The sequence below is a fragment of the Siphateles boraxobius genome, unplaced genomic scaffold (genome assembly GCF_051911475.1).
Source record: "Siphateles boraxobius isolate OS27281-9 unplaced genomic scaffold, OSU_SipBor_1 7, whole genome shotgun sequence".
In the NCBI taxonomy this organism is placed as follows: domain Eukaryota; kingdom Metazoa; phylum Chordata; class Actinopteri; order Cypriniformes; family Leuciscidae; genus Siphateles; species Siphateles boraxobius.
The window spans coordinates 24,068,862-24,096,860 of record NW_027509197.1 but is presented as its reverse complement, the minus strand read 5'-3'; the positions used below and the strand labels follow the sequence as shown (position 1 = coordinate 24,096,860).

Genomic DNA, 27,999 nt, shown 5'->3' with positions numbered 1-27,999 from the left:
CTGCATCAAAGGCCTAGAGAAATAAAGAGCCCAAATACAATTAAATAAGTGAATTGATATTGAAATGAAAGCCTACAATTTGTGGTTATTAATAATAATACTAATAATGAAGTCATAATTCAGTCATCAGCATAGCAAAATAAACAATATAATCTTGTATCACTCTGGCAGGTTTTATTTGGACCACAGTAGCCAGCTAACTATACATTTTCCAATTTAATACATATAGCTACACCAAATAAATGTGGTCATGAAGTACTGATTTAATATATATATATATATATATATATATATATATATATATATATATATATATAATTACCTGCTTATTATCTCAAACCTTAAGCTAAGAAAAATAAAATAGTCCATTACAAGGTAAAAAACAGTTGGCCAAGCAACAAGAGGAACACTGCCAGAATATTACTGTAATATTGATATTGTACTCTGAGGTCATATTTAAAACCATATTCAATTGATAATTGAGACACAGGATGGCACCAGTTTCTATACTATGGTGTGATACAAGGCAGATAAATGAAGTGCCATTTCAGTTACCCGATGAGTGGTTAGCATTGCCATAAACAACGGTAAATATTATATAATATCTGACTGCAATAGCGTAAACAAATTTGTTTTGTATATTTGCTATAATAAAAAAGACATCACATAGTATTTGATAAACATATTATTAAATATGATAAATAAGACCAACCTGAAAAATTCTCTGCTAGGTCCCCCATAGTCATCAGCACTTTCACCTACAAATTCGATTTGTGGGGATTTGTGCCATGCGAAGTAGCTAGTTTTAGGTGCAGTACATGCACTATGCAGAATTTTCATTCTTCTGGCCACTACAATCACCCTTTCTTCCAAATTAAGATTTTCCCTCTGAAATGTTCTGATGATGTCAGCAGCAGTAACGCCATCCTAAGTCATTGCAATAACAAAAAACAAACTTAATAACAAAAATGATTATGGCTTTTTAAAAGTATGGTTGCATACTTACATCAATTTCATTGTTAGAATAAACAGGTGAGGTCAACATGACCACATCCTCCTCATCTTCAGAATCTAATGCATAAACTTCACTGTAAAGTACACAAATGGAGGTATTTTTTAAATTGCATAACTTAGTCTAGACACAAATCCACACAACAAACTGTATTAAACTTAGGGCCAGATTTACTAAACAGGGTAAATTAGTGTGAGAGCACAAATACATAAAAGTGGCGACGGGAGTGAAAAAATTCTGCGAGTGATCTACTGACAATACGCAAATCAGAGAACACAGATGTAGATGCTGATCATTTACATAATGACCAACACAATCTACCAAGAACAGAAATTAGCTTAGGGTCACAAACAAGCAAAGCCGCTGATAATCATGTGCTTGTGACAAAACAGGTGCAAAATGAGTTAAGTCATGATTTTTTTGATTTGTAAATAATGGTGCAAATACCAGTAAATTGATAGTGCAAAATGCAAACCTTAGTAAATCACCTTCCATGATTGCTTTAATTATTCTCCTCCCATAAATTTTGCGACTGAAAGGGAAACTCTTACAAATGCATATGGAATAATGTCAAACGCAAAAATAACCCTGTCCACACCTTTTCAGCGCTGATTTTTCTATGAGTGTCTTTGGTAAATCCAGACTAGTTTTTAAACGTCAAAAGAGGGTTTGCGCTGGAGCAAGATGTTAGTAAATCTGTCCTAAGTTTAAAAACAAGAACAATCGTTTTCAATCCCACAGCTCTACAAATTTTGTATTTCTCTCTTATCTGACACAGTTGGTTCAGTTAATGGAGCTTTACACATGTGTAAAATAAAAAAGACAGATAAAATGTACAGAGCGGCAGGTTCCCAGGACCAGGTTTGAAGACCACTGGGCTAGGAGGTGTGGCAATATTAAAGGGAAAAAAGAAATCAAAGACCATAGTGGTGTTGAGAGTGAAGAACCAGTATGCAGTTGCATAAAGGGAGAAGAATTGTCAATTGGCAGTGAAAAAGCTGGAACAGGGCAGGGGGATTACCCAACATCCGGATCACTGGAATGGATGGGACTCGGGATGCTTCCTGCAACTGTGTTGAAGCACCCAACATCCAGATCACTAGAATGGATGGGACTCGGGATGCTTCCTGCAACTGTGTTGAAGTACCCAACATCCGGATCACTGGAATGGATGGGACTCGGAATGCTTCCTGCAACTGTGTTCGAGTACCCCACATCCGGATCACTGGAATGGATGGGAATCGGGATGCTTCCTGCAACTGTGTTGAAGTACCCAACATCCGGATCACTGGAATGGATGGGACTCGGAATGCTTCCTGCAACTGTGTTGAAGTACCCAACATCCGGATCACTGGAATGGATGGGACTCGGAATGCTTCTTGCAACTGTGTTGGAGTACCCCACATCCGGATCACTGGAATGGATGGGACTCGGAATGCTTCTTGCAACTGTGTTGGAGTACCCCACATCCGGATCACTTTAATGGATGGGACTTGGAATGCTTCTTGCAACTGTGTTGGAGTACCCCACATCCGGATCACTGGAATGGATGGGACTCGGAATGCTTCTTGCAAGTGTGTTGGAGTACCCCACATCCGGATCACTGGAATGGATGGGACTCGGGATGCTTCCTGCAACTGTGTTGGAGTACCCCACATCCGGATCACCGGAATGGATGGGACTCGGAATGCTTCCTGCAACTGTGTTGGAGTACCCCACATCCGGATCACTGGAATGGATGGGACTCGGAATGCTTCCTGCAACTGTGTTGGAGTACCCCACATCCGGATCACTGGAATGGATGGGACTCGGGATGCTTCCTGCAACTGTGTTGGAGTACCCCACATCCGGATCACCGGAATGGATGGGACTCGGAATGCTTCCTGCAACTGTGTTGGAGTACCCCACATCCGGATCACCGGAATGGATGGGACTCGGAATGCTTCCTGCAACTGTGTTGGAGTACCCAACATCCAGATCACTGGAATGGATGGGACTCGGGATGCTTCCTAAGTCCTGAGTAGCAGCCGGTTGGTCAGTTGAAGATTCAATACTGGATGTAATTAATCCCTAAAATGCATTGGATATATATTGGATATATTGTAATAAATAAACTTATCATCTGAAGAATCATAAAGTGAGAAAAACTTACAGTACTGCTTCGACAGTTCCTCTCGTTACTGCTGTCATGTTGTGTGCCAGCCAAACTGGATGTGTTCTGTCAAGAAAAAAGGCAGGATAGTCTTTCAAACAACTTTTCTTTTTAATTGAATGTTAATATAACAATAGTAATGGCATCCCAGTAAAAGCAATGAAGGATAAAAAAAATAAAATTAAAAAAAACATGTTTGTTTTATAGCATAATAATTCGTTTGGGATATATATTTGGTAGAATAATTTGTTGTTCTTTCTTACCTTAAGCCTCACATACACCGCTGATCTGCCAAACTGTGGGCGTGCTTTTATAGCTGCAGGGCAAACTGAGCTCAACTCAACAGGTATTACCCTTCTCCTCCTGTCAACTCTGCAGATTTCAATACCACCCTCTCCTATTATTGGAAAAGCTTCCCTAATTTTCTGATGAAATGCTCTCTCATCCATTGAAAATGGCACAACTAGTTTTTTAACCGTTGTACCTGTTAAAAGAAAAAATGTATGAATATCACAAATAATGATAATAATGGTCACATATAACCACATTTAACAATGTTTCGTTAGACACTACATAAGGCACTTACGTTGTGTTGTGATGAGATGCTCCCCACTATTTTCAATGAAAGAAATCCTAATGATGCTCTGCCTAGCAGCTCTTCTTCTAGTCGTGGCTGAGACTTCATTGGGGATGTTGCTTTGGAACATTCTCAGTCTGATAAGAAAGCATTCATTTCAAAATGCAAAGACATGTTGGGTTATATTTTTGAAGCCCAACGCGTGTACGTCTTTAAGTGTTAAATCCATGTGTAATTTTCTTATTTTTCAGCTTAGTAAAGTGACTGCTGTGGAGGTTTGGACATGTTATAAGAAATGATCAACGATAAGTTGTTTACTTAAGTAAGTTTACTTCATAAGTTATGACGAAGTATTGACGCTCCTGCTTGACGCTCACGCGCTGCTCCTGCTCGCGGTGTGAACGCACTCATTGATTAACATGCACGCCGAAAAAAAATACGCGCTGCTCACGCTCCGCTGACGCTTGCGGTGTGAAACGGCCGTCAGAATCAGAAACTGCGAGACGTTCTGACAATTTATTTTTTCTATGCTAATATATCACCCATTTATGTTATGAGGTTCATTTTTAATAAGTCGGATGTTAGATAATTATACACTTTTTAAATATTGTTTATCCTTATTATTATTTAATGGATCTAACAGTCAGAAGCCTAAATTAATTATAATCAGCACCTGCAAGGGTGGCCCTTTGAAAAGTAAAAATGTCAAAAGGTTACATTAATTCAACTTTATTAAAACTGCGTGGTAATCAAATTGCACTTGAAAAAAAAACTAAATAAACGAATATACAAATTTATTTTAAGTAGGCTATTATAAATAAAACATAAAAGGCAAGGTCAGATCAGAACATTTAATGAACAAAACATGTACAAGGCAGACAGAATAGCTAGTCGAAAGCCGGGCGACAAAGGTCGGTAACTGGAAACAGTCCATGGAAACAGTGCGTCTCCCAAAAAAACAAAAACAAAAAAACAAAAACATTAACGTGCAACAAGTAACGTAACGCGCTGAAGTCGCTGTCTGTTCAAGGAGTGCTGAAATGAAAATTACTCATTATTAAAGTAATTTTGGCTTCATAATGGCTTATAACTTTTGACATAAAGTTAAAATATTTGGCATACCCGACCAGATGATGTTCAACGCTTTTCCTAACGGTGAAGCATTGGATATCTGAATCCTACTAAAATAAATATAGCACTAGCTACAATTTACAAAAGATAGCAAGCTCCATGAATGATCATCGTGCTGCAGCTAACGTTATTCTGTCCCTTCGGTAACGGTTAGACTGAACAAATAAATGTCACATAGACAACGAAGTTGTAGGTGTTTCAATAATTACGTATCTTATTTAGCTGAGGTAAATTAAACGCAATTCTCTTGTATCCATGCACGATGAAGAATGAGACGGCCCGATGGTCGGTTGACATTTAAAAGGCTGATTCGCGCTTCAGGCCAGAGACGAGTAAATGTCGTCCAGTGGTTGTTCAGACAGACATAATAAATATTTGCCTATGTATATTATATCTTATAATAGCCTGCGATAGACTGATATCCATCCAGACCAGGGAAACTTATTGGCCTGAGATGGGCTCCAAAATCCCATTGACTGAGAATGGATGGCTGTTATTTCCTTCTATGCAGCTTCAATTTACTTTAATTGTGTTTTTATATTCAGGGTATGAAAGTTTAAAATAAATAAATTAAACCTGTGCGTTTCATGAGGATTAGCAAAGGCGGGTCCTTTCTCGTCCTACAATGAGAACAAACTAGACCCAAATAAAATAATATAGAAAATTCTGAACTTCGAAAAGACAAAATATGAATTTTATGTCATTACTGATTATTGGAGTCAGTGAGTTCTGTAGAACCAGTTAAGACAGAATTTTACAGAAAACATTCATGAATGGTTCATTGATTTTTTTCAAAGATATCAATGTAGACTAGCCTACTATAAATGTCACCAACGGTTGCAGGAAACGCGATGAAAAAGGTCAGGTATAACGTCTTTTATAATCCACTCAAAAGGTAATACAAAACAAGATAAACAAACGAAACCAACCTATGCGTAAGCGTGACCAAACAAATGAACACTGAAAAGATTGCAACGAAAATACAAAGCAAATGATCAGACTTTTAGGTTAGTGGCCTGAAAACACCATAAAGATAAAACTGAATGTCTGACCATGTTTTGATTAAAATTTGAAGATAATGCTCCCAAAAATGTAGTTTCTGTAAGCTTTTATTCAAGAAAAGTCTAGGCATCCTTTGCAAAAGGCCATTTGGAGACTCCAAATTGACACCTGGTAACCAAATGACATAAGGTGTAAACACTACATACAACATACATATACATCAATTCAGAACTGTTCTGCCCATCAAAGCACACAAGAAAAAATGATTACAGCACAACATTTGAACATTTAAACAAAATACTCTTCATTTTGAACAATTCTAATAGCAAAAACATCCTCATCAACATTGTGCCATCTTTCACTTTCTTAGCACTGTGAGGTGCTAAGAGACACAGTAGGTACTGACTGGCTCCCTCTCTCCCTCTCCCTCTCCCTGTACCTCTTACCATTCTAAAACTGGATCGAGTCCATGAACAAACAGGCCGAATCGACGTTCGACACCGTGGACTCTCTGTCTCCTCGCTCCTCTCTCCGCTTCTTCTACTTTCTTCTGTAAAATGTATTTTACATTTTTTTTTACATTTGATAGGCTATATTTACATTGGCCTAATCATTAAAAAAAAATCCCCCATAATAATCTCAATTCTGCAACAGCCAGTAATATAATATAGCTACAATGGTGGGAAGAGATTCTCAAAAAAATTGTAAACAATTAAAGCAGCTGAAACATGGATTATAGCAGTTATACTCATGTAGGCTATATTCAATAGTAGAAGGTCTTCATTAAGAAACAAGAAGTCATTGTGACTGGCTATTTAATATAGACAGCAGACCTGTTGGTTGACTTTTAATGAGATACAACTCATGATAGAGCTATTTGCACGCGAGTAAGCCAAAAAACAGATAGAACTTCTTTAATGACCAAACAGAAGAATAACTAGTGATGTTACATCTGACACCGACGCTCCGAAGCTTGCTTCAAACTCGAACGGTCCTTGCAATGAACCACTGCTTCGGAGCTTGTATCATTACGTCACTAGTCACGTGAAAATGACGTCTGAAGCAAACACACTAGGCTTGTTCGACTTCATGCAGCTCTGCGCAGACCGATCGGCGGCAGACTTGAAGCAGTGCATGCCGGTTAGAAATTCTGTCCGACTTGATGCAGCGCTGACTCCACATGACTGTGACGTGTGCTATCAAAGTACCGCGAGAGCGATGCGAGAGCAGCCGCAGGATTCAGCCAGCGCAGATTCTCAAGAGCGGCTGCACAGGTTCTGATGACGACACAACTGATCCACGATTGGCCGGATTCACTGACAACACCGATGACGTGCGTTTCAAGTTTATTGCGAGGAATTCAGTTCCAGAAATTCTCATATATGGACTTTTAAAACAGTTCATTACGTTTTAATGTCGTCTTCATCTTATAAATCATATTTATTAAATATTGTTTTACTGTATTTACTTTATTGTTAAAAGCCTATAGGGTTTGTGTATGTTTATTTGGCATTATTTTTCATACAAACCTTTTACAGTAGCCTATTCAGCTGCATAACCTATTCAAATGAGCTTTTTTTAATAACTCAAATGTTAATCTTAAAAACATACAATCTAATGTGGTTATAAATGTATGCTCATATACAAATGATGCATAATAGGCTACATCATGTTCCTCCATTTGTTCATATGGTTTCTTCATATTCTCTAGTTTATTTTGCTGTGTTTATACTTCACCTGCATGTGGTTAACAAACTGCTAACAACTTGCTGTATCTTCAACTTAACAACAGGACAACATTCTGTTCACTTTCAAAGAGTTGGTGTAAATCACAAAATAAATCCAACAGAAATGTGCTTTTTTTTGCATATGAAAATGAATGGTGTTTTGTCTCAAATGTTAAAAAGAGCTCAGGTGGAGGGTAATGTAAATCATGTTGCTAAAAAAAAAACATACCCAGCAGGGAATATAGCCTATATATTTTTTTAAAGGTAACTTTTATCATTTTGCATTAGCAGAAACACCCATGTCAAACTGCTAAAGTATATATCCAATATGTTATCTTGTCCAAAACACCACTTATACACACATCTCAAAAGTGTGTTAATACCATGGTTAATACATAAAGTTACTTAAAATCACTAAATCACGAAAACAATGGAAATCACTGCTAATTAATGTTGAGCCAAAACTGAAGGTTGACTTAAAATGGTAATTGCATTTGTTGCTAACTATTAGTAATAATGAATGCAACAGGTGTTGGCTATGGTCCCATGGTTCCTTAGGATATATAAATAACCTGGATTACCCTGTGTAACACACAACAAAATGGACAACATAACCATTAATGTGTTAGACAGCAAAGGTAATGTTGTCATGCTAACAGTTTCCAAGGACATTGCAGAGAGGATGCAAAATGGTAAGTAAACAGCATAACTGAAATAATTACAAGTCACCAATGATTTGTGCAAGTGTTTTATTTATCATTTATTCCCCCAGATCAAATGTTCCTTTCTTCTGTCATGGAGCAAGTATCAGCTGTTGAAACAAAAGGTATACATTTACTTAATGAACAAGAATATACTGGAATTATTTCTTGGGTGACACTGACCACATCTTCTCTCCAAACAGCTCTCCTCAGTGGCCCAGCTTCTGCTGCAAAGCTCCTCCAACCTCCTATTTCATGTCTCACTAGGTCACCGGTACCCCTAAACCTCAGTTTTGTGAAACCATCATCCAGCCAGTGCCCCACTAGGCCCTCTGTACCACCATCATCCAGCCAGTGCCCCACTAGGCCCCCTGTACCACCATCATCCAGCCAGTGCCCCACTAGGCCCCCTGTACCACCATCATCCAGCCAGTGCCCCACTAGGCCCCCTGTACCACCATCATCCAGCCAGTGCCCCACTAGGCCCCCTGTACCACCATCATCCAGCCAGTGCCCCACTAGGCCCCCTGTACCACCATCATCCAGCCAGTGCCCCACTAGGCCCCCTGTACAACTTACCTCCACTGTCAAGTACCCACCGCCTGCCACTCTGCAACCTGGTGCAATGTGTGGAAACCCTTCAGAATCCATTCAACCTTCATCCCCCTCCTTCCAGTCAGACAGGCATGAATCTCAAGGTATTGCATCAAATAATATAAGGAAGATTAATGTCAATACTGTGGTTAATTTACATTTTTCTTTGTTTTGTAGTGTTAATCTATTTATCTCCTTATCCCCTACATTTTACAGAAATAACACATCAAATGACACTATTTCTACTGGACCTTACAAAAACTCATCAGCAACTTTATTTTAGGAACAAAATGGCCTTCTATAAAAAAATGCAAAACTCCTTCTCACAAAAGGGCTACAACTTATCAAGTGAGAAAATTAGAAAAAAACTAGCAAACATGTTAACCACATATAAAAGGGTAAAAGACAGGCGCCGTGCAACTGGGGAGGGGAAGATCACCTGGGAGTACTATACAGTAAGTTGAAGACTGCTTTACTTTGTTTCTGAAATAACATTGTCATGTCTTACAAGAAACATTGGTTATTTTTCATTTTACATTTGAAATTCACCCCCACCAGCTAATGGATGAGTTATTTGGGTCATCGGGAATCGGTACTGCACCACCTGGCACCATCCACTCCACACCTCTGGGTTTGGAAGAGACCTCCTCCAAAAGTAGGCCCACATCATCTTCCCAAGACCAGCCAGCAAGTGCTAGTATAGATGAACAGCCAGGAACCTCTACCATACCAAATACAAACATCACAAACAGGCAAAGACGATCACAACCCTTACAGTTTCTGGAGGCGTATGAAGAGCATGCCGAGAGAAGGACTGCTGTGCTTGAGTCCCTGGTAAGGCCAGATCTGGAGAGATGGCGGCGACTTAAGGAGAGGCGCAGAAGGTCCTTTGAAAAAAGCTTGGGAACAATTGTTGAGGAGCTAAAGAAAATGGGAAAAAGACAAGAGCAAATTATGCATCTATTACAGAACCCATGAACCTCAATAATGTAAAGGTTTTTTTTTTTTTTCTTGATTTGCAGCTTTCCCCAAAATGTTTTTTTGTTTTTGTTCCCAAAGAACACAATTTCCAATGACAAACTAATCATGTTCAATAAAATATATTTCCTAATTTCAACACAAAATCTTTTTTTTTTTTTATCATTTGTTGACTATTTCTGTACATTCAAATCTTTTTTTTTTTTTTTTGTATGTTTAGTATACATCAGTTAGATCTGGCCACAAATCTGGTCTCTATGATGACATGCATTAGTGTTGTGGGGTTGCTGGTGGTGTGGTTCATCATCAACACCATCTACCACAACAACTTGATCACTGGGCTCTAAACAAAGATTATGCAAAATGCAGCATGCTGAGACTGCTGAACTGATATTAGAAATGCTTCTCATTTGCAGGTAATGGAGCCTCCTAAACTTAGATTTTAGAATGCCAAATGCATGCTCAATGACCACACGAGCTGCATTGAGCTTTCTGTTAAAGTATCTTTGCCTAGCAGACAAGTGGCCATTGTCTCTATAAGGCCTCATAAGTTGAGGCAACAAAGGGTAGGCAGAATCCCCAATTATGTGCATTCCCTGTGGAACAAGGGAATGAGGATCTTCTTCAAGAAGACGACAAACTTCTGTCAAGCGAAATGCTCTGGCATCATGCCAACTCCCAGGGTGACCCACACTGATGTGACAGAAGCGTCGCTGACTGTCACAAAACCCAGTTAAATTTACAGAATAAAACTGTTTCCTATTCATGTATGCTAGGGGATTATCACAGTGGGGTCTCATTATAGGAATGTGACACCCATCCACTGCACATACAGTGTTGGGGAAACCTGCTGCGTCAAACCCTAACTTTGACATCTCCAGCCTTTGACCTCTGGGATAGGAAATGTGGTGGGCCATGTATGTGTTCACATTAAAACAAAACTCATGGAGATGCTTGGCAAGAGTGGATTTTGACATGTTGAATCTATCTGCCACCCCACGATATGACTCCTGATTCGCCAATGTCCAAAGGCAGGCAAGAACACTGTTTGTGAGTGGAAGTTTGGTCTGTTGTAAATTCATATAAACAGGACCAAGGGTAGTAATGACATCCTGCAAAGGTAGAAAAATAGGTTATCAAGACAACATACTAACACTTGTTTTCAATTAATTGTATATTAACCGATATTAACCAGTACAAACCTCCACTTGTTCTTTGGAGAGCCTGAAATGACCTCTAAATTCTGAGGGACTGTAGAGAGGGACAACATCCTCCACAAAATTGTCTATTTTTGGAACCATTCTATATAAGAACAAAAGGAATTGTACTCATATATATATGTAGCCTAACTGAACACACATGTAGTCAAAATTTTATTATCAGTGTTTTATGTTGAATGGGGATTTTAATGAAATATAGTGTATACATAAGTGTTGAAATTGGAGTAACACTCCATTATTCTTTGTAAGAATGAGTAATTTTCTATTTAAACCAAAATAATAATAATAATTATTATTATTATTAAAAGGCAAGCAACAGTAGCTATTGATTACAAAAACCACCCATTACATTAGTAATACATTGCAAAGACTACAGTACAGTATTGTAAAGACTATCGATACAGTATTTGTATTCAACATATAATTGTCAGATATAGTAACTTGACAAGTAAATTGATAATGTGTCTATAATTTGTTTAAAAAGATACTCCTTACATTTAACCTTTACTCACTTTCGTTGCTCATTGTGCTCAATGTCATGCAATAATAATGGAATTTCTATCGCTTCCAGCTCGTCTGCGATAAAGAAAGCAAACACCACGTGATCTGCCATGACTGACGTAATTGCAGCAAACTACGGCAGCCACAACGTGTCCGGCTTTATATCTCCGTTTGCAGCTCCTCCCCGCCTGCACGCGGCTACTCTCGCCGATCGCTTACATCCAGCCGCAGCCGATGTCGAACACACCTACTGGTTCACTGCTGTAGTGAACCACCTGACTGCTTTGACAGCCCAATCCAGTGTTGACAGGTTTGAAACCTGGCGGCTGTATTTCTTATAAAAGATGTATGAAGTATGATTAACACAAAATGTTTAGTTCTATTTAGATTGCTCCTGACTTGAGATTTCTGCTCTCTGTGTCGGACAGTACAAGAACAACATAGAGGAAAGGACAGACAACATGCTTGACGTGCAGTTTATTAGACATTTATAAATCCCTTTGTGCTAAATCAGTGCAAAAGTGTGTGTGTGTATATATATATATGTCATTGACAAATAAACAAATTACCATAAGAAGAGCCATGTTTGCAGTTGTGCCACTCTGACATGAAAATTGCTCGACAAAATCTTTTCAATTATCTCAACAGCTATAAATCTACTGAAATGCATAAAATGTGTTTATATGAACGGTTAAAATGATGCCAAAGAATTTCATTTTTTTTTTAATTCTTAAAACACCATTTATATTAGTATTTAGTCTGTTCATTTGTGCGGACAGTTGCACAACCTGACATTTGGGGGGGGGGGGGGGGGGGGTTAAGATATAACAGGACTATAAAATATATTATGTATTCATTTATATAGTAATAACTGCATAAGCATTGTAAACATTAAGTTGAATTCAATTTTACATTTTACTGGTTTGCAATGGCTTTTTAAGACAATCACCTGTTTCCTGCAAGTCTCCTGTCCTTGTGAAACCATAGTGAACATTACGTGATAACCCTTAAATAACATACACGTTTAAGAACACAAAAATACTTCAAAATAACTGCAAAACGGTCTTTAACCAAGGTAAAGTTAGCCAGAAAATATGTTAACATAGGCAGGCAACGCTGGTTGACCACAATAAACATTAAATATTAGCAGATTTTTATCTTTTTAAAAACAATACTGCTGTAACTAGTACACATACTACAGCCAAATGTCAATGTATTATATACATATTGTAAACCAACGCATTTATTGACTACAAACTACCAAAAATCACAGTCCTGCTCTCTAACTCCATCGATTTGAATTGGCGCCGAAGCACTTCCTGGAACTATCTGAGGTCTACGCGAATCACGTGACAACCAAGCATTTCGAACTCTCTCTCTATATGGCTCTGGGTACGCCTATAATAAGTGTTTATATTCGGACTTTTTTAACCCCGGGTCGTCTCGGCTGCGGACATGCGCATTGCACACTGATGGTGAAACGCGCCAATTAAGAATTCACGAATTAAGGCATATAAAAGTGATTAAAATGGTCTCACGAAACACAGAGCCCCTTCCTCCTACGTCTTTTCAGCGGTTATATTTTTCTCTGTCGAGCGATTACTCTCATTGTCGCTCGACAGAGGAAAAGTAAATTATTATAAAATGCTGAAGGTAAGGAGTGTGAGATTTCTGCTTTTTGTTACAACTATAAACTTTGATAACGAAAAATCTGTATCAGTTTATTATAATACTCTAATCTTTTAAAATGTAATGCATACATTTGAATGTTCAATGATTTTTAAAAGATAGAAAGATGATAATAGACAGATAGATAGATAGAATATTATTCAAATGTAAATAGATAGATTGTATATAATTCAAATTTAAAATGCTTAAAATTACAGATTAAAATTACTGTCCAAAATCCTGAAATGTGACAATGATAATTAATATATTACATTATTTCTGCTGCAACCCAGAAAGTCTTTGCTAGCCTTGGTCCATTAAAAACACTATTCACTAGCATGCATTGATTAATCCCATGGCATGTAGCAAAAAAAAAAAAAAAAAGTGCGACCAACTGAGAAAGTTGGTAGCACCAGTGGAAAAGTTAGTCTGGAGCCCTGTAACTACAATACATTTTATGATGAAATCACCAATGCTCTGTCCGTCTCAATGGTGCCAAACATTGGGTAAATGTTTCCTTTCTCACTAAAGTCTGTGTTAAATGTGTAAATATGTCTTCTTTTCTCAGCATCATAGAAGGAGATGTGGCCCTCCTTTATGTCCAGATAAACTCCTATCTTAGAGGGTGTTGGTAGGTTGAGTTTAGTGACTGGTTCAGTCAAAGCCATCAAAGTTCCCAGCTGCAGACGCAGATTCCAGTACCCTGTTTTTGTGTTCATGGTGACATAGCCATTACGAGAAGCTGATTCCCTCACAACTCCCACCCGCCACTCATGTTTCTTCTTCACATCTACCTCCCAGTAATGGCTACCTGTATTATAACCCTCTTTAGCTTGGACACAAGTCCAGCCATCAAATTGAGAATGCTTCCTTTGGAACTCTTTCCAGTTATTGAGACCATATTCTTTTGCCCTTAAAGATTTTCCATCTTCAGAGACTAGTAGATCTGGGTTGGCTGTGTTTGGATCCAGAATTACAACAGCTTCAAGAACAAAATGAGAATATATTGAAATATTAAAATTAAACTCTATATAGTAATGTAGTACATTTACATGTATATCTCTTGATTATAAAAGCAGTTGAGCTTTACCTGTTGGTTTTGTAATCCAGTTCCAAACTGCAAAAAGGAAAGTAACATTTGATTAAACCTGACAAATTGATGCCAAATTGAGCATCAACACAAATGTTTTTTCTTTCTTTCTATTTTTCCAAAAAATTAAAAATGCGATTAAAAGCGAAGCCATGATTTTATGAAAATCAATGAGTCTAATGAAAATACCTGGGTTAGGAATGCGTAATCCAACTATGAAGAAAAAAGACAACAAGGAAACACATTGACATAACCATTTACACATTTGAATGCAATTGATCATTCTCTGAGACAAATTTTCTACCATGAAAACAGCATAAAAACACTATATGTAAAATCTCTGTGGGAAAGACCAAAGTAATCTTCACCTGCATGTTTGGATCTCTGTTTACTCTTCACCCAATGTCTGGGGATTGGATCCTTCCAAACAAAACAATAAAAGCACAAATACTCTTTAAGATTTTACATTCATTTTGATTAAAATGTGATTGACAAAATATAATAGATTTTAAAAAATATGATTAAAAAATGCCAAATGAAATAAATATAAAACATGTTTCCCTAAGTATAAACACGAGTCATAAAATGTATGACATTTATTGAAAGTTTAGAACATCAGTGGAAATCTTATGCACTTATAGATATGTTCAGTTACAAACAAAATATTGAAAAGCCATGGACTACTGTCTCAGTTATATAGCAATACTTGATTTCTTTGCGAGACCAATTTTCATTATGATCAACTTTACCTCAGAGCTTTCTGACTGTAGTACAGTCCATATTATCCAGTCCATTACTGGGAGTATGCTGGACTCTCCCTGTTTCCAATCTTTGTGGAGATCCCTCAGTGTTTCTTCACATTCCCTCTTTGGAAATATTGACTTCTATAGTCAGAAATAGACAGAAAGATATTTGAGATATCTGATTTAATCCTCTGTGTGACAGAAACGTATTATCTCTGTAAGAATGCAGGGACAAACCTGTTCCATGTCTTTCAGTTTCCAAGACCAGTCCGACAAGATTTTTTTTGCTTTGTTAAATTTCATTTGACTGTTCGACAACTGCTCTGAACAGGTCTGTTGTATCTACAGCAAACAAAAAAGAAGAAACGAAAGAGTAAACAACTACCACTGACAACTAAAATAGGGTCTGATGTTAGTTAGGGTTAATTAATCATTTTCCCACTGTGTTATCTTATCGTCACTTTACTCGCAAACTAAACACAAACTCTCAAAACAGGAAGAGGTATGTTTTTATTGCTTATCACATTTCAGTTTATGGCATCAGGTCTGTTAGGACATAATCACGTTTCTGGGAAACTAATCACTCGTAGAAAAGTGAAACCAAACCTCTTCCTCGTCCAGCTGTTTTGTATGTGTGTTCTCGACATCTTCAGCCCATTGCAAAATATAATATTTCTCTTCCTCCTGTTCATCTTTAGTTCCTTTCTTTTTAAACTTTCGAGTCATCAAGTAGAACATCTTTGACTGTGGGCATAATGCAGATAATTTGAAACTTCTGTTAAACTCGTATGAAAATTCATACAATAATGTTAAATGTTTACCTGTACCACTCTGTCCAGTTCAGCAGCCAGCTCTCTGATAATGTTCTTTGACTCGTCAAGTGAGTTTTCTTTTTGCTGAATGTTTTTGGTGGCTGGTATTTTGAAGTTGAACCGCTGCAGAGACATTTTTACATATTAAGCAAATACTAGTGGATTAAACAAAAGATCATTAATAATACTTTATATTACATGCATATTTTTACCTGGTAACAGTCCTTCCCAAATTGTGTGAATATTTTAACAACATTCTATCAGGAAAAACGGGGACATGACCAAAGCAATTAATTCACCATGCACCTTCAACAAATCAAGCTGAAACTAACAAGGTATTTTGGTACTGTTTAAAATAAAAAAAAGAAACTGTCTATGTAGAATATGTTTGTGACATTATACCTCAGCAGTACTCAGATCTGGCATGATAAATGGGAATGATGCAGAAGCTCTTCTATTCTTCTTTATGTTTGACTTCATAAGACTAACATCACTAAAGGTAACTCCGGCGTTGTTTTCTTCTGCAACATATATAGACAGCCAATGCATTTAGTAACTGCAACAGGAAATGGATCAGTAACACTGTTGACACAGTGTGGTAAAGCTATTAATTACAAACAACTCAGTATGAAACCTGCTGTAAGAGTGATGTTAAAAAGATGCCACACATTGATATGAATACTTTTGAATATTTGTAGCACTATACCAAATTTCTACCATACAAAAGAATGTCTGAGAAAATAGTGAAGATTTTTTATATCCCTAGCACTATATAAGATATGAACTTTTAAAATAAAAATGCATACCAGCTGCTGCAAATGCCATATCTCACGTATAGCGTAATCCAATAAGAGTTCTTGTGAACACATCCTTTACTGTAACTGCAGTCGAAAAAACAAGGCTTGTTGTTTTGTACAGAATGTATTTATACTAGACCCCGCCCCGTCGAACCAAAAGTGAAACCATGTAATGTTTGTTTTTGTGTCAGTGACTGATCCGCCCACTGTTTTGTTTTCCCAAGGTATGCATGATTTTGTGAAGTTTGCAGTGTTATTTGTATCTGTCAGTCTGTGATCTTTTATGCATCCAGTTGAGTAGTACTGCACACCTCAGCTATCTGTTGTCACTGGTATACAAGTAAAAATGCAGAATGACAATACAGATAGCCTACATGACTAGGCTATCCTATACAGAGCGGATCTCAATGATTTGAATTAGTTGTTTTTACACATACCATGGTCTTTTGATCACTAGATTGTCATAATTTGGTCAGTTGAACCTCATAGTTCCGGAAAAAAAGAGACATTTTGTTTCAAGCTGAGAAGAAGATATGGCTTTAGACTGCTTGGAATGTATTCAACTAAAACATCAGGGGTTCTTATTTTACAAGAACAAATTGCAACATATCTGCCATTCAAACACACTTACATCAGTTTAACCTTCTGCCGCACACATTTGATGGCACATGATAAAAATAATTCCTGGTTTATGTCACATAAGACAATGCTCAGAGAGCAATACAAAAATCACAAATCTTTTTAAAAAATGTCAAGAAATCCAAAATAAATACAACTGTTTTTCAAGCTTATATTGTGCACTGATACTTGAGATAATATGTGCTAACGTCCAAACATAATGTCAGCAAAGACATCCTTGAAAAGTAGCCTACCCCTTATCGCACAACGTTGCCCTGAGGCAATGAAAAGATAAACTGAATTTCTGAACACACAAAATAAGAAAAAAATCATAAAACCTGGCAAAAGGCTTCTCTACACCTTCATACATATAGCCTACACATATTTTTTATGTGCAGTTCATGTCATTTTAAATAAGGTGCAGCGATAAATCATTGATGGCCCACTTTACCTGAAAAGATATTCGTCTGGAGTGCATGATCTCAAAATGTTTATTGGTATAGACCTACTGTATAAATAAAAATAACACTATGAACTGAATTCAAATGAGAATATTATAACCGGAGAGTATTAACAGAAGTAATAAAGAAAAGAATGGGGGGAAAATATCATTATTGTTGAATTATTTACTGTAAACGTACTGTGTCCTCTAGAGGGCAGCACCTACCTTCGCATCATTTCATTCTACACCACGAAGAAAAGAATCCAAACATCACGGAAATGGTCTACTGTTTTACTTGTATTTTATTCCAGAGAAACACAATTGAAACCTTTTTATTTTTTATGATATAACGATGGATTTAAAACGTGATAAAGATGTAACAAGATCGAGGACACATCTTAAATCAGTCTTTGTAAATTTTTTCAGGATTCAGTTTCATTTTTTATCAGCCAGTGATTGACTGGGTGAGTGTTTCAGTATCTTTTTAGTTAATTTACATTTATGTAAATGTAACGTAACATTAAGGTACAAAAGTGTGTTCAATTCGTGTAACTCAAGACATTCATCTATCTGTTTGGCTGTCTGACTATTAAGTTTTCGTCTATTAAATCAAGTAGGTGCAAGTCTTCCAGTGTTGTTGTAGTGACGTTCAGCCACAATATACAGCAATATATAGCTTGTGTTTCTGTGTTGTGCAGAACTACATGTTGTACATCTCTACTTTTGTATGGCAGAGCACTGAGGATTTCACAACACCATGGGCAACAGGAGAAGAGGTCACACTCATGCACCTACAACACCACCTCTATCCTTGGACACACACTCCTCTGATCATGAGCAGAACGTGAAGCACAGGATATGTATGGTGTCAGACTTCTTCTACCCAAACATGGGTGGTGTGGAGAGTCACATCTACCAGCTCTCACAGTGCCTCATAGATAAGGGCCATAAGGTTGTGATAGCAACGCATGCGTATGGAGACCGCCGTGGGATTCGCTACCTGACCAACGGACTGAAGGTGTATTACCTACCACTCCAGGTTTGTTTTACAATATATTGCATTAGTTTAAAAGGATCATATCACACATTGCTGGCAAAAAAGTTTGGAATAATTCAGATTTTTAAAAATGTTTGTGATAAAGTCTCTTATACTCACCAAGTCTCTGTTTATTTGACCAAAAATACAGTAAAATAAATATCTATTCTTTTTGAATATATTAAAAATAATTAATAATTAGAATAATTTATTCCTATGATGGATCCTTCAGAAATCATTCATATATGCTGATGAACATTCATTATTATAAATAAAGCTGAAAACAATTCTGCTGCTTAGTGCTTAATATTTTTGTAAAAACCGTGATAAACTACCATCCAAATGTTTGGTGTAAGTACAAACAAAAAGATTGAATTGATCAAAAGTGACATGCATTTATAATGTTACAAAATATTTTGTTTCAAATAAATGCTCTTTATTGAACCTTCTATTCATCAAAGAATCCCGAAGAAAATGTATTATGGTTTTTACAAAAATGTTAGCCAGCAAAAACTGTTTTCAACATAGATAATAATAACCATTATTAATAATTGAGCAGCATTGCAGCATTGGTGAGCATAAGAGACTTCTTTCAAAAACATAAAAAAAAATCATAATTATTCCAAACTTTTGACCTGTGTACTGTACATATCAAACTTCTCACTCACATCCCTTCCTTTCAGGTCATGTATAATCAGTCCACGGCCACCACCTGCTTTCACAGTTTGCCTCTACTCCGATGCGTGTTTGTGCGTGAGCGCATCACAATCGTGCACGCCCACAGCTCCTTCTCCGCGATGGCCCATGATGCTCTGTTTCATGCAAAGACTATGGGGCTGAACACTGTATTCACAGACCACTCTCTCTTTGGATTCGCCGACTTGAGCTCTGTACTGACCAATAAGCTGCTGACTGTCTCTCTGTGTGACACGAATCACATTGTGTGTGTGTCGTACACTAGTAAAGAGAACACTGTGCTACGAGCCGCCCTGGACCCTGAGATCGTCTCTGTCATCCCTAATGCTGTTGACCCCACTGACTTCACCCCTGACCCCTGTCGTCGTGACAACAGCAAGATCACCATTGTGGTCATCAGTCGACTAGTTTACAGGAAAGGTGGGGAGAACATTGTGTTTTTATTTGTATTGCATTTTTTTTTAAACATTTTAAAAGCATTTTCATTAAAAAGTGTTAATTTAATGACTCTAAACTCATTCAATCAGTATTTTTTTTAATTAAATATAAATAAATGTGTTATTTATTCATAATGTTTTTTCCCCCCATTATAATAATTTCACTTTTTTTTATTCATAATATAATATAAAATAATATAAAAGTAAAATGTAAATGTAAATCTACTTAATTTTTATGTAAAGGTGCTTAATAAGATGTTATTTTCAAGAATTGTATTATATCAAAGAGACTTTTTATTCAGCTTGATATCAGGACAGTTTTGACTTTATGTCCCCTTCAAATATATGAATGAATTTCAGATCAGAAATGAATATGCTCATAACAGAATCTGTTGTTTTGCAGGGATTGATTTACTAAGTGGAATCATTCCTGAACTGTGTGGAAAGCATCCAGATCTCTGCTTTCTGATTGGTGGAGAAGGACCCAAAAGAATCGTATTGGAAGAGGTTCGAGAGAAATATCAGCTTCATGACAGGTAAGAAAGCCAGTGGGCCTGAGCAATGAACTCTAAATGTGAGTATGTGTATAATTTCTTTCCTTACCATTATTTTTCATTATATATTAAGGGTTCGTCTGCTGGGAGCTCTGGATCATAAGGATGTGAGGGATGTTCTTGTTCAGGGTCATGTCTTTCTCAATACTTCTCTCACCGAGGCCTTCTGTATGGCCATAGTGGAGGGAGCCAGCTGTGGGTTGCACGTATGTGTTTTTTTTCTATGAATATGTTTAAGTAAAGTGACATTATTCGAGTAAAAGGGGTTGCAAATGACATTTCATATTGACTCTAATGTTGAACAAAAGTATATTGTGTGAGAGTATGTACATAGGATGGACAATATATGTTAGTGACATGACGTGAAGGCCAAGTATGGTAACCTATACTCTGTCCAATCTGACTCTTTAACCATTAGGCCACAACTGCCCCACATATATGATGGATATATACAGTATATACTTTTTAATGCTACAATTAACTGGTTTATTGTGTAGGTGGTAAGCACTCGTGTTGGAGGTATACCTGAAGTCCTACCTGATGAGTTGGTGACTTTGTGTGAACCATCAGTTCAGTCACTTTGCGATGGCTTGGAAACTGTAATTGCAAGAATACGCACAGGGAATGTGGCGTCTCCTGCCACCATTCACCGCAAGGTCCAAACCCTGTACACTTGGAGAAATGTTGCCGAGCGCACAGAAAAGGTGAGCTTTAAGAACATGCTTGAATTCAATAATTATTTATTGTTTATTATTGTGTAATTATTATTGTTGTACACAACCATCCAAAAGTTTGGAATCAGAAAGATTTTTTAATATTTGATTTTTTAATATTTTTAAAGTATCTTATGCTCACTAAAGCTAATATTGTGAAATATGAATCAAATTTAAAATAGCTGTTCTATTTGATTGTATTTTAAAATGTAATTTATTCCTATGGTGGTAATGCTGATTTTTCAGCAGCCATTTACTCCAGTCTTCAATGTCACATGATTCTAATCACCCAGAAATCATTGTAATATTTGTGATGCTTTTTTTGTTCATTTTCAACAGCATTTATTTGAAATGAAAATCTTATGTAAAATTATAAATGTCTATGTCCCTTTTTGAGGAATAATGCCTCCTTGCTAAAAAAAAAAAACAATTAATTTCTCTAAAAGAAATCTCACTGACCCAAATTTTCTAAATTGTAATCATTGTATAATTTGCCCACTCTTTCTGTGTTTATTTCAGGTATACAATCGGGTGTGCAGGGAGCCCGTTTTGCCATTGTCCGCGCGACTGCATAGACTGCGCTCTCACTGTGGTGCCGTGGCAGGCTCCATTTTCTCCTTTGTTGCTGTTATTACCTTCCTCTTCCTGCTTTTCCTGCAGTGGCTCCGCCCAGATCATTTAATTGATGTTGCTGTAGACTCATCAGGCCCCCACAGCCGCTTGGGGCAGCACGTTAGTAAGAAAACAGGTAAAACACCAAATCCGGCTGTGTCCTGAGTGACTAATATTTTATTTTGGAGGGGAAGGATGTAGGTAATAAACTGAATTGTAGTAACAATGTACTACGGTACATCAAAACTTGTACTGACTGTACCCGTTTACATTCCTGTATAAAACAGTGACCTCAGGTGTAGAGAAAGCTTTTAAGAGCTATCCTCAGCCACTCCCAGAGCCCAGCGCCTGCTTTTGCACAATGAAAAGCTGCCTTTATCTGAACCCCCATCAGTTAAGAATCTAAGCTTGTTGAAATTGTTGCACAAACACCTTTAAACATCCGGATTCAAGATAACTAAATGACAAACTGGGGATGCTTTTTCTGTATCACCTTTACATTGTTCATCTCATAACATATATGTATGGTTGAGATGTGATTTCAAACTGGTATATATGAACTGAACTAAAATGTTTAATGAGAAACAGTTTTTGAGCTTTAATGGAGCTATGAATCATATCGCTTCTTTAATCTGACGGTACTTCTTTCTGTTTAAGCTGGTTTTGAATTCTATTGCTGCTTTTTATTTGCTAACGTTGGATAGTAACATGAACTTATTTATTTTAAACCCAAACACCCCATTCTATTTTAGCTTCACATGCAGCACACTTATTTTAAGGCTTCACCTTTCACACTTGCTTTCTTTTATGTTAGACCTTTTTTATATTGACCTTCTCTGTGAGTATGATGATCGTGATTATAATGCAAAAACGTTTATACTACCTGAAAGTGATGTTAACTTGAATTTTGGTTGTTGACACAATCTACAATAAACTTTATTAACATCCAATAAGTACTGTATACATTCTTTTTTTTTACTGTTTCAGCTTTGACATGAGTGTTTAACATGAGTATTTGTTGGTGCTTTTCAAATTTTGTCCACACAATAACATCAAATAATTGGAAGAATTTACTTAAAATATCAGAAGTTGAATTTAGAATTCAAACTAAAGAATATACATTAAATTAAGTCAATATGTGACATTTTACTTTAAATGTGTGACTGTTGAGGATAAATGAGGCATGTTATGTTTACGTAAAGTTGTTTTCGTTGTAGATAACCGTCAGGGTCTCTCTGGATCAGGAATCTTATGCTAATACCCAAACAGGGCTGATAAAACACACCCTCAACCATTCAAGGCTAAATCCAGAAGTCGTTAACAAACATTTATCGCCCTTTCTGACTGCTTTCACTCTCATGCCCATTCAATAGCTGCTCCATCCAGCTAGAACGACCCTGTTTCTGCATAACACTGGATGCAAATCATGTTTTGCTGGAGAGGCAGATACTGTATCACCAATTACATTTGCAGTTACATTGGCTTTTGTTCATGGTTTATTTTATTTTTTCAAGTTGTAGCTATTTCTCTTGCTGTGTATACAAAATCATATCTATTTTGAGGTTGTTGATCAGTTTCACTTAGATACTTTTTATAGGGACATATTGTCTTTACATACTGACTTTCATTTGTTCTCTGAAACTGGTTAAAGGTGCTTGCTGTTGCATGAGTTTGTACCTAATGTATTATCTCCTCTGGTCCTTCGACTCATTTTGAGGATTTTGTTTATGTGGGGGATGCTCACCTCTGGAGTTTGGGGAGGTGGGGGTGTAAGCACATATCACTGATAACGGTGGGAGGTGCATTCTTGCCAATGGGGTTCTTGTTTCTCTGAAGGCCATATAAACGCCTCTGAAGAGTTTCTCTGTCCACCACTATCACAATTGTTCTTTTCCTGCGAGGTCTCTGAGTTTTTGTCTTGTGGAATTTGGAGATGGCTGTGGTTCATGCTGAATTGAGCGTCTGGAGTAAGCCATGGGATCACAGGTTTCACATAAATGGAGGACAAGTGTGTAATACACTAATGGCAGGTGAGTTTTCGTCCACCTTGAATGTTTTCAGTAATCAAACACGTTTACAACAAGAGCCAAGCTCGTTCTGTTTTCACAATTTGTTTTACAATTTAATTACTCCCTAAAATACCTAAATTTATATCAACAAATCTGTCACCATTGGACCTTGAAACATGTATGGTAGTAACATACTAGCTACATAGCATCAAGCCAGCGTCCCAGACCATTCAATTTTACAATTACATGGACATAGAAGAAGGAAATTAACTTTGGCTTAAAATGATGGCCTAGAAGATAACTTTCCAATCTAACTTTACAGCAGGGCTGGTGTTTGAATAGTTTAAATAGCTTTTAAGTGATACACTTATTCAAAAAGAAGGGATTGAGTGTGGGTTTAATTGGCTATACTTGGACGATATTTTCCCTGGATATTTGCTAATTTGACCTTTTTGAGGTCAGAGGTGTGGCTCTGCACATGCTCAAAACGTCTATAAAACATTGGCTTTCAAATTTTTTTATCTGGCCCTGGGTCATTTTCCAATCCCTGTTCACCAATTTTTCTGTCTCTAAAAAACAACTCTGAGTTTGAATTTCACTGTTTTTGTTCATTTTGAGGAATACTGAATCTGTTTTTGTGCAAGTGAGATGAGCAAATGTATGCTCACATTTAACTGCAATAACTATGCCTCTGCATCTCATTCTTGATTTACTTTACTAATTACTTGAAAAAAGTAATCGGATTACATACCTTTGAGATTAAGTAGTGTTTCTTGTAATGCATTACCCCAACACTGATTATTATTTAAATGTCAAAACAACAGATGTGATATGGCACCTCCTCATTTATGTTTCTGCTTTGTCAGATTCCTGGGATGACAGAACACCTCTACACGATGCTGCTTTGCAAGGAAGATTGCTGCCACTGCGAAGACTCCTTTCACAGGTACTAATGGGAGAAACACTTACTCAAACTGACTTACTCACAAAAAGTATTTGGACACTTAATCCACACTGAAATAAGTATGAATGTCATTGGAGTAGATAATATATTAACCAGCCCGACTGGTCTGGGGCCAGTATTACATATTGAGGTTTAAGGACAGACTATTATGAATGAAGGAAATTAATTGTCCATATTTTGCATTTTTATAGGGATACAATGTGGGAATGGCTACATTAGATGGAATCACACCACTGCATGAAGCATGTGTTGGAGGCCATTTTACCTGTGCTAAACTTCTCCTGGAACACGGTGCTGATGTATGTATATAGGCCTAACTTTCTCTTTATTTGCAATATTTCTGCCTTTATTTTTCTCCTTTTTTCTGCAAAAATATGCATTAATGGCTACAATATGCATTCAGGCCAATGCTGTCTCCTTTGATGGAGTCACTCCTCTCTTCAATGCATGCTGGAGTGGAAACCCCGCTCTCGTCAGCCTTATTCTGATGTACAGCTCTGTCCACCATCCGGCTCATCTGCTGAGCTCACCTCTTCATGAAGCAGCAAAGAGAGGTATATGTAATGATTCTTGTGAATTTACAGAGAACTGTAAACATTGGGATTTCAGTAAACCGGATGTATGTGTGTACATGTTTTAGGTCACACAGCATGTGTTGAACTGCTGCTGTCTCATGGTGTGAATGTGGATATGGAGTTGCCCAGCATAGGAACACCGCTGTACTGTGCATGTGAATCCAAGAGCACAGACTGTGTTCAGAGCCTGCTGATCTCAGGTCAGAATCACACACGCCACCCTTCATGGGTTAACAAATACATTTTTGTACATTTTGTGTTGTCTCAAAGGTGATTCTCACATGCACATTACTGTAGTACAGTAACAATTAATATCCTATCTGGATCATGTATTGTCTCTTTCTTTTTGTTTAGTTAGAACTAAAGAGATTAAATAGCAAGTAATCAATTAGAGAAAATGTAAAATCTAATCCAAGCTAAATCATACATATATAAATACATACAGTTTAAATACAAATTTAATTAATATGCAATATTTGTTCCCACTAATTAGCAGGGTTATTTTGGTTTTATATAGTTGTAATATTTTGTAATAATTTTCTTTAAATATTATATTTGTAATTTATATCTTCTGTGTTCACTTTAATTTTAGTTTAAGTTTTAGTATACATAGCTTTTTACACACACACACACACACACACACACACACACACACACACACACACACACACACACACACACACACACACACACACACACACACACACACACACACACACACACACACACACACACAGTTTTTCTTAATTTTATTTTAGTTTTAATAATCTTATTTTTTAATAATTTTGTCTTATTTATTTTTAACTTTCATTTAAGTTTAAGTTTTTAGTCTAATATTGGTAACACTTTACAATAAGTTGTATTAGTAACATTAGTTAATGTATTAACTAACAATGCAAAATACATTTGTTACAGTATTTATTAATATTTGTTCATATTAGTTAATAAAAATCCAGCTGTTCATTGTTTGTTCATGTTAGTTCACAGTGCATTAAACTAATATTAACAAATTCAACCTTTTAATTTTAATAATGAAATATTTAAATAATTTAAATTAATATATTAACTAAGATTAATAAATACTGAAGAAGTATTGTTAACTAAGGTAGTTAACTAATGTTATGAAATGAACCTTATTGTAACCGTCATGTAATTACCAAAAATGATTTTATGTAGCCTAGTTTTAGTTTTAGTCAACAATAGCAACACTGCTAATCACTGTGCATTACAGTAAATTGCTCCTCGTCTCTCTCTCCAGGCGCTGAAGTGCAATGTGGGCGGGGTCTTGACACACCTTTACATGCTGCAACCAGAGTGGGCGGGGCAAAGGAGGTGGAGCTACTGTTGGAGCATGGAGCTGATCGGACATCAAGGAACTCTGAGGGAAAGAAAGCTCTGGAATTGACTACAGATCAGAATATCAAACATCTCTTGCAGACTGCAGGTAAATAAACACAAATTAAACTCTCAGTATGCCCCTGTTCTATTATGCTGTATTAATGCATGTTGCGATACTGATTCTGGCTTGTGATCGGTTCTACAGGTCCTTGCTCTCTTTCTCAACTGTGCAGATGGTCTATTCGACGTTCGCTGGGACAAAAGGGACTAAACAAAACCAAGATGCTTTGCTTACCACATATCCTGCACAATTATCTTCTCTATCATTAAAACACACATATTCTCCAAACACTCTTCCGTAATCATGTTCTCTTTTAGTAACATTATGTGGACAATTTTATCTGTAAATAATCTTTGTATAAATCTAGCCACTTAATCCTTGCTTTTTGTAATAAATATTTTTATACATTCACAGGCTATTAATTTGTTGAAATACACACACACACACACACACACACACACTCACACACACACACACACACACACACACACACACACACACACACACACACACACACACACACACACACACACACACTGTCTACCATTGCACATTCACACTCTTTACTAATTACTAACAAAATTGAGTAGGCTATTAAATTTAGCTATTTTTCATTAACAGACGAGAATTACATGAACTATCCAGTAGATGGCAGTTTTGTAACATAAGTAAGATAATATTATTTTCCTCTCATAATTTTATAGGGTAGGCTAGATTGGGATAAATCACATTCTACAAATGGTTTCAAGAATCTACCTATTTTTACTTAGCCTACCTATGATTGTTTTTTATACAATATAGCGTAAGTACAAAACAACAAATTGTGCCAAACATATAGCAGCCTAGGCTAATTACAACGATATCCATTAAAGTAAAACCCAGATAAAAAAACATGAATGCACATTAAGATCTATCTATCTATCTATCTATCTATCTATCTATCTATCTATCTATCTATCTATCTATCTATCTATCTATCTATCTATCTATCTATCTATCTATCTATCTATCTATCTATCTATCTATCTGTCTGTCTGTCTGTCTGTCTGTCTGTCTGTCTGTCTGTCTGTTTGTCTGTCTGTATATCTATCTATCTATCTATCTATCTATCTATCTATCTATCTATCTATCTATCTATCTATCTATCTGTCTGTCTGTCTGTCTGTCTGTCTGTCTGTCTGTTTGTCTGTCTGTATATCTATCTATCTATCTATCTATCTATCTATCTATCTATCTATC

General features: G+C 36.7%; 3 protein-coding genes across 4 annotated transcripts; 2 read left to right on the top strand and 1 right to left on the bottom strand.

Annotated features, from left to right (window-relative positions):
* Nucleotides 1–13,297: 13,297 nt before the first annotated feature.
* LOC143723754 (uncharacterized) lies at nt 13,298–16,839 on the bottom strand. Its single transcript, XM_077216521.1, has 11 exons — nt 16,715–16,839; nt 16,311–16,429; nt 16,121–16,165; nt 15,918–16,031; nt 15,703–15,840; nt 15,334–15,438; nt 15,103–15,237; nt 14,722–14,773; nt 14,543–14,566; nt 14,354–14,380; nt 13,298–14,245 (listed from the first exon to the last, which is right to left on the bottom strand). Exons 1-11 carry the CDS (start codon nt 16,731–16,733, stop codon nt 13,719–13,721), a joined length of 1,305 nt encoding a protein of 434 aa, XP_077072636.1. The 5' UTR covers nt 16,734–16,839; the 3' UTR covers nt 13,298–13,718.
* A 1,155-nt stretch (nt 16,840–17,994) lies between these two features.
* piga (phosphatidylinositol glycan anchor biosynthesis, class A) lies at nt 17,995–22,763 on the top strand. Of its 2 annotated transcripts, none has more exons than XM_077216515.1 (7): nt 17,995–18,229; nt 18,500–18,804; nt 19,485–19,917; nt 20,338–20,470; nt 20,562–20,694; nt 20,986–21,192; nt 21,721–22,763. In XM_077216515.1, exons 2-7 carry the CDS (start codon nt 18,523–18,525, stop codon nt 21,976–21,978), a joined length of 1,446 nt encoding a protein of 481 aa, XP_077072630.1. In that variant the 5' UTR covers nt 17,995–18,229; nt 18,500–18,522; the 3' UTR covers nt 21,979–22,763. The 2 variants fall into 2 exon arrangements, with proteins under 2 accessions (XP_077072630.1, XP_077072631.1); XM_077216516.1 differs by having other exon boundaries at nt 18,010–18,229; nt 18,464–18,804.
* An 896-nt stretch (nt 22,764–23,659) lies between these two features.
* On the top strand, nt 23,660–27,171 carry asb11 (ankyrin repeat and SOCS box containing 11). The gene is made up of 7 exons (XM_077216538.1): nt 23,660–23,843; nt 24,689–24,768; nt 24,978–25,085; nt 25,190–25,340; nt 25,427–25,561; nt 26,620–26,805; nt 26,905–27,171. Exons 1-7 carry the CDS (start codon nt 23,747–23,749, stop codon nt 27,027–27,029), a joined length of 882 nt encoding a protein of 293 aa, XP_077072653.1. The 5' UTR covers nt 23,660–23,746; the 3' UTR covers nt 27,030–27,171.
* Nucleotides 27,172–27,999: the final 828 nt, after the last annotated feature.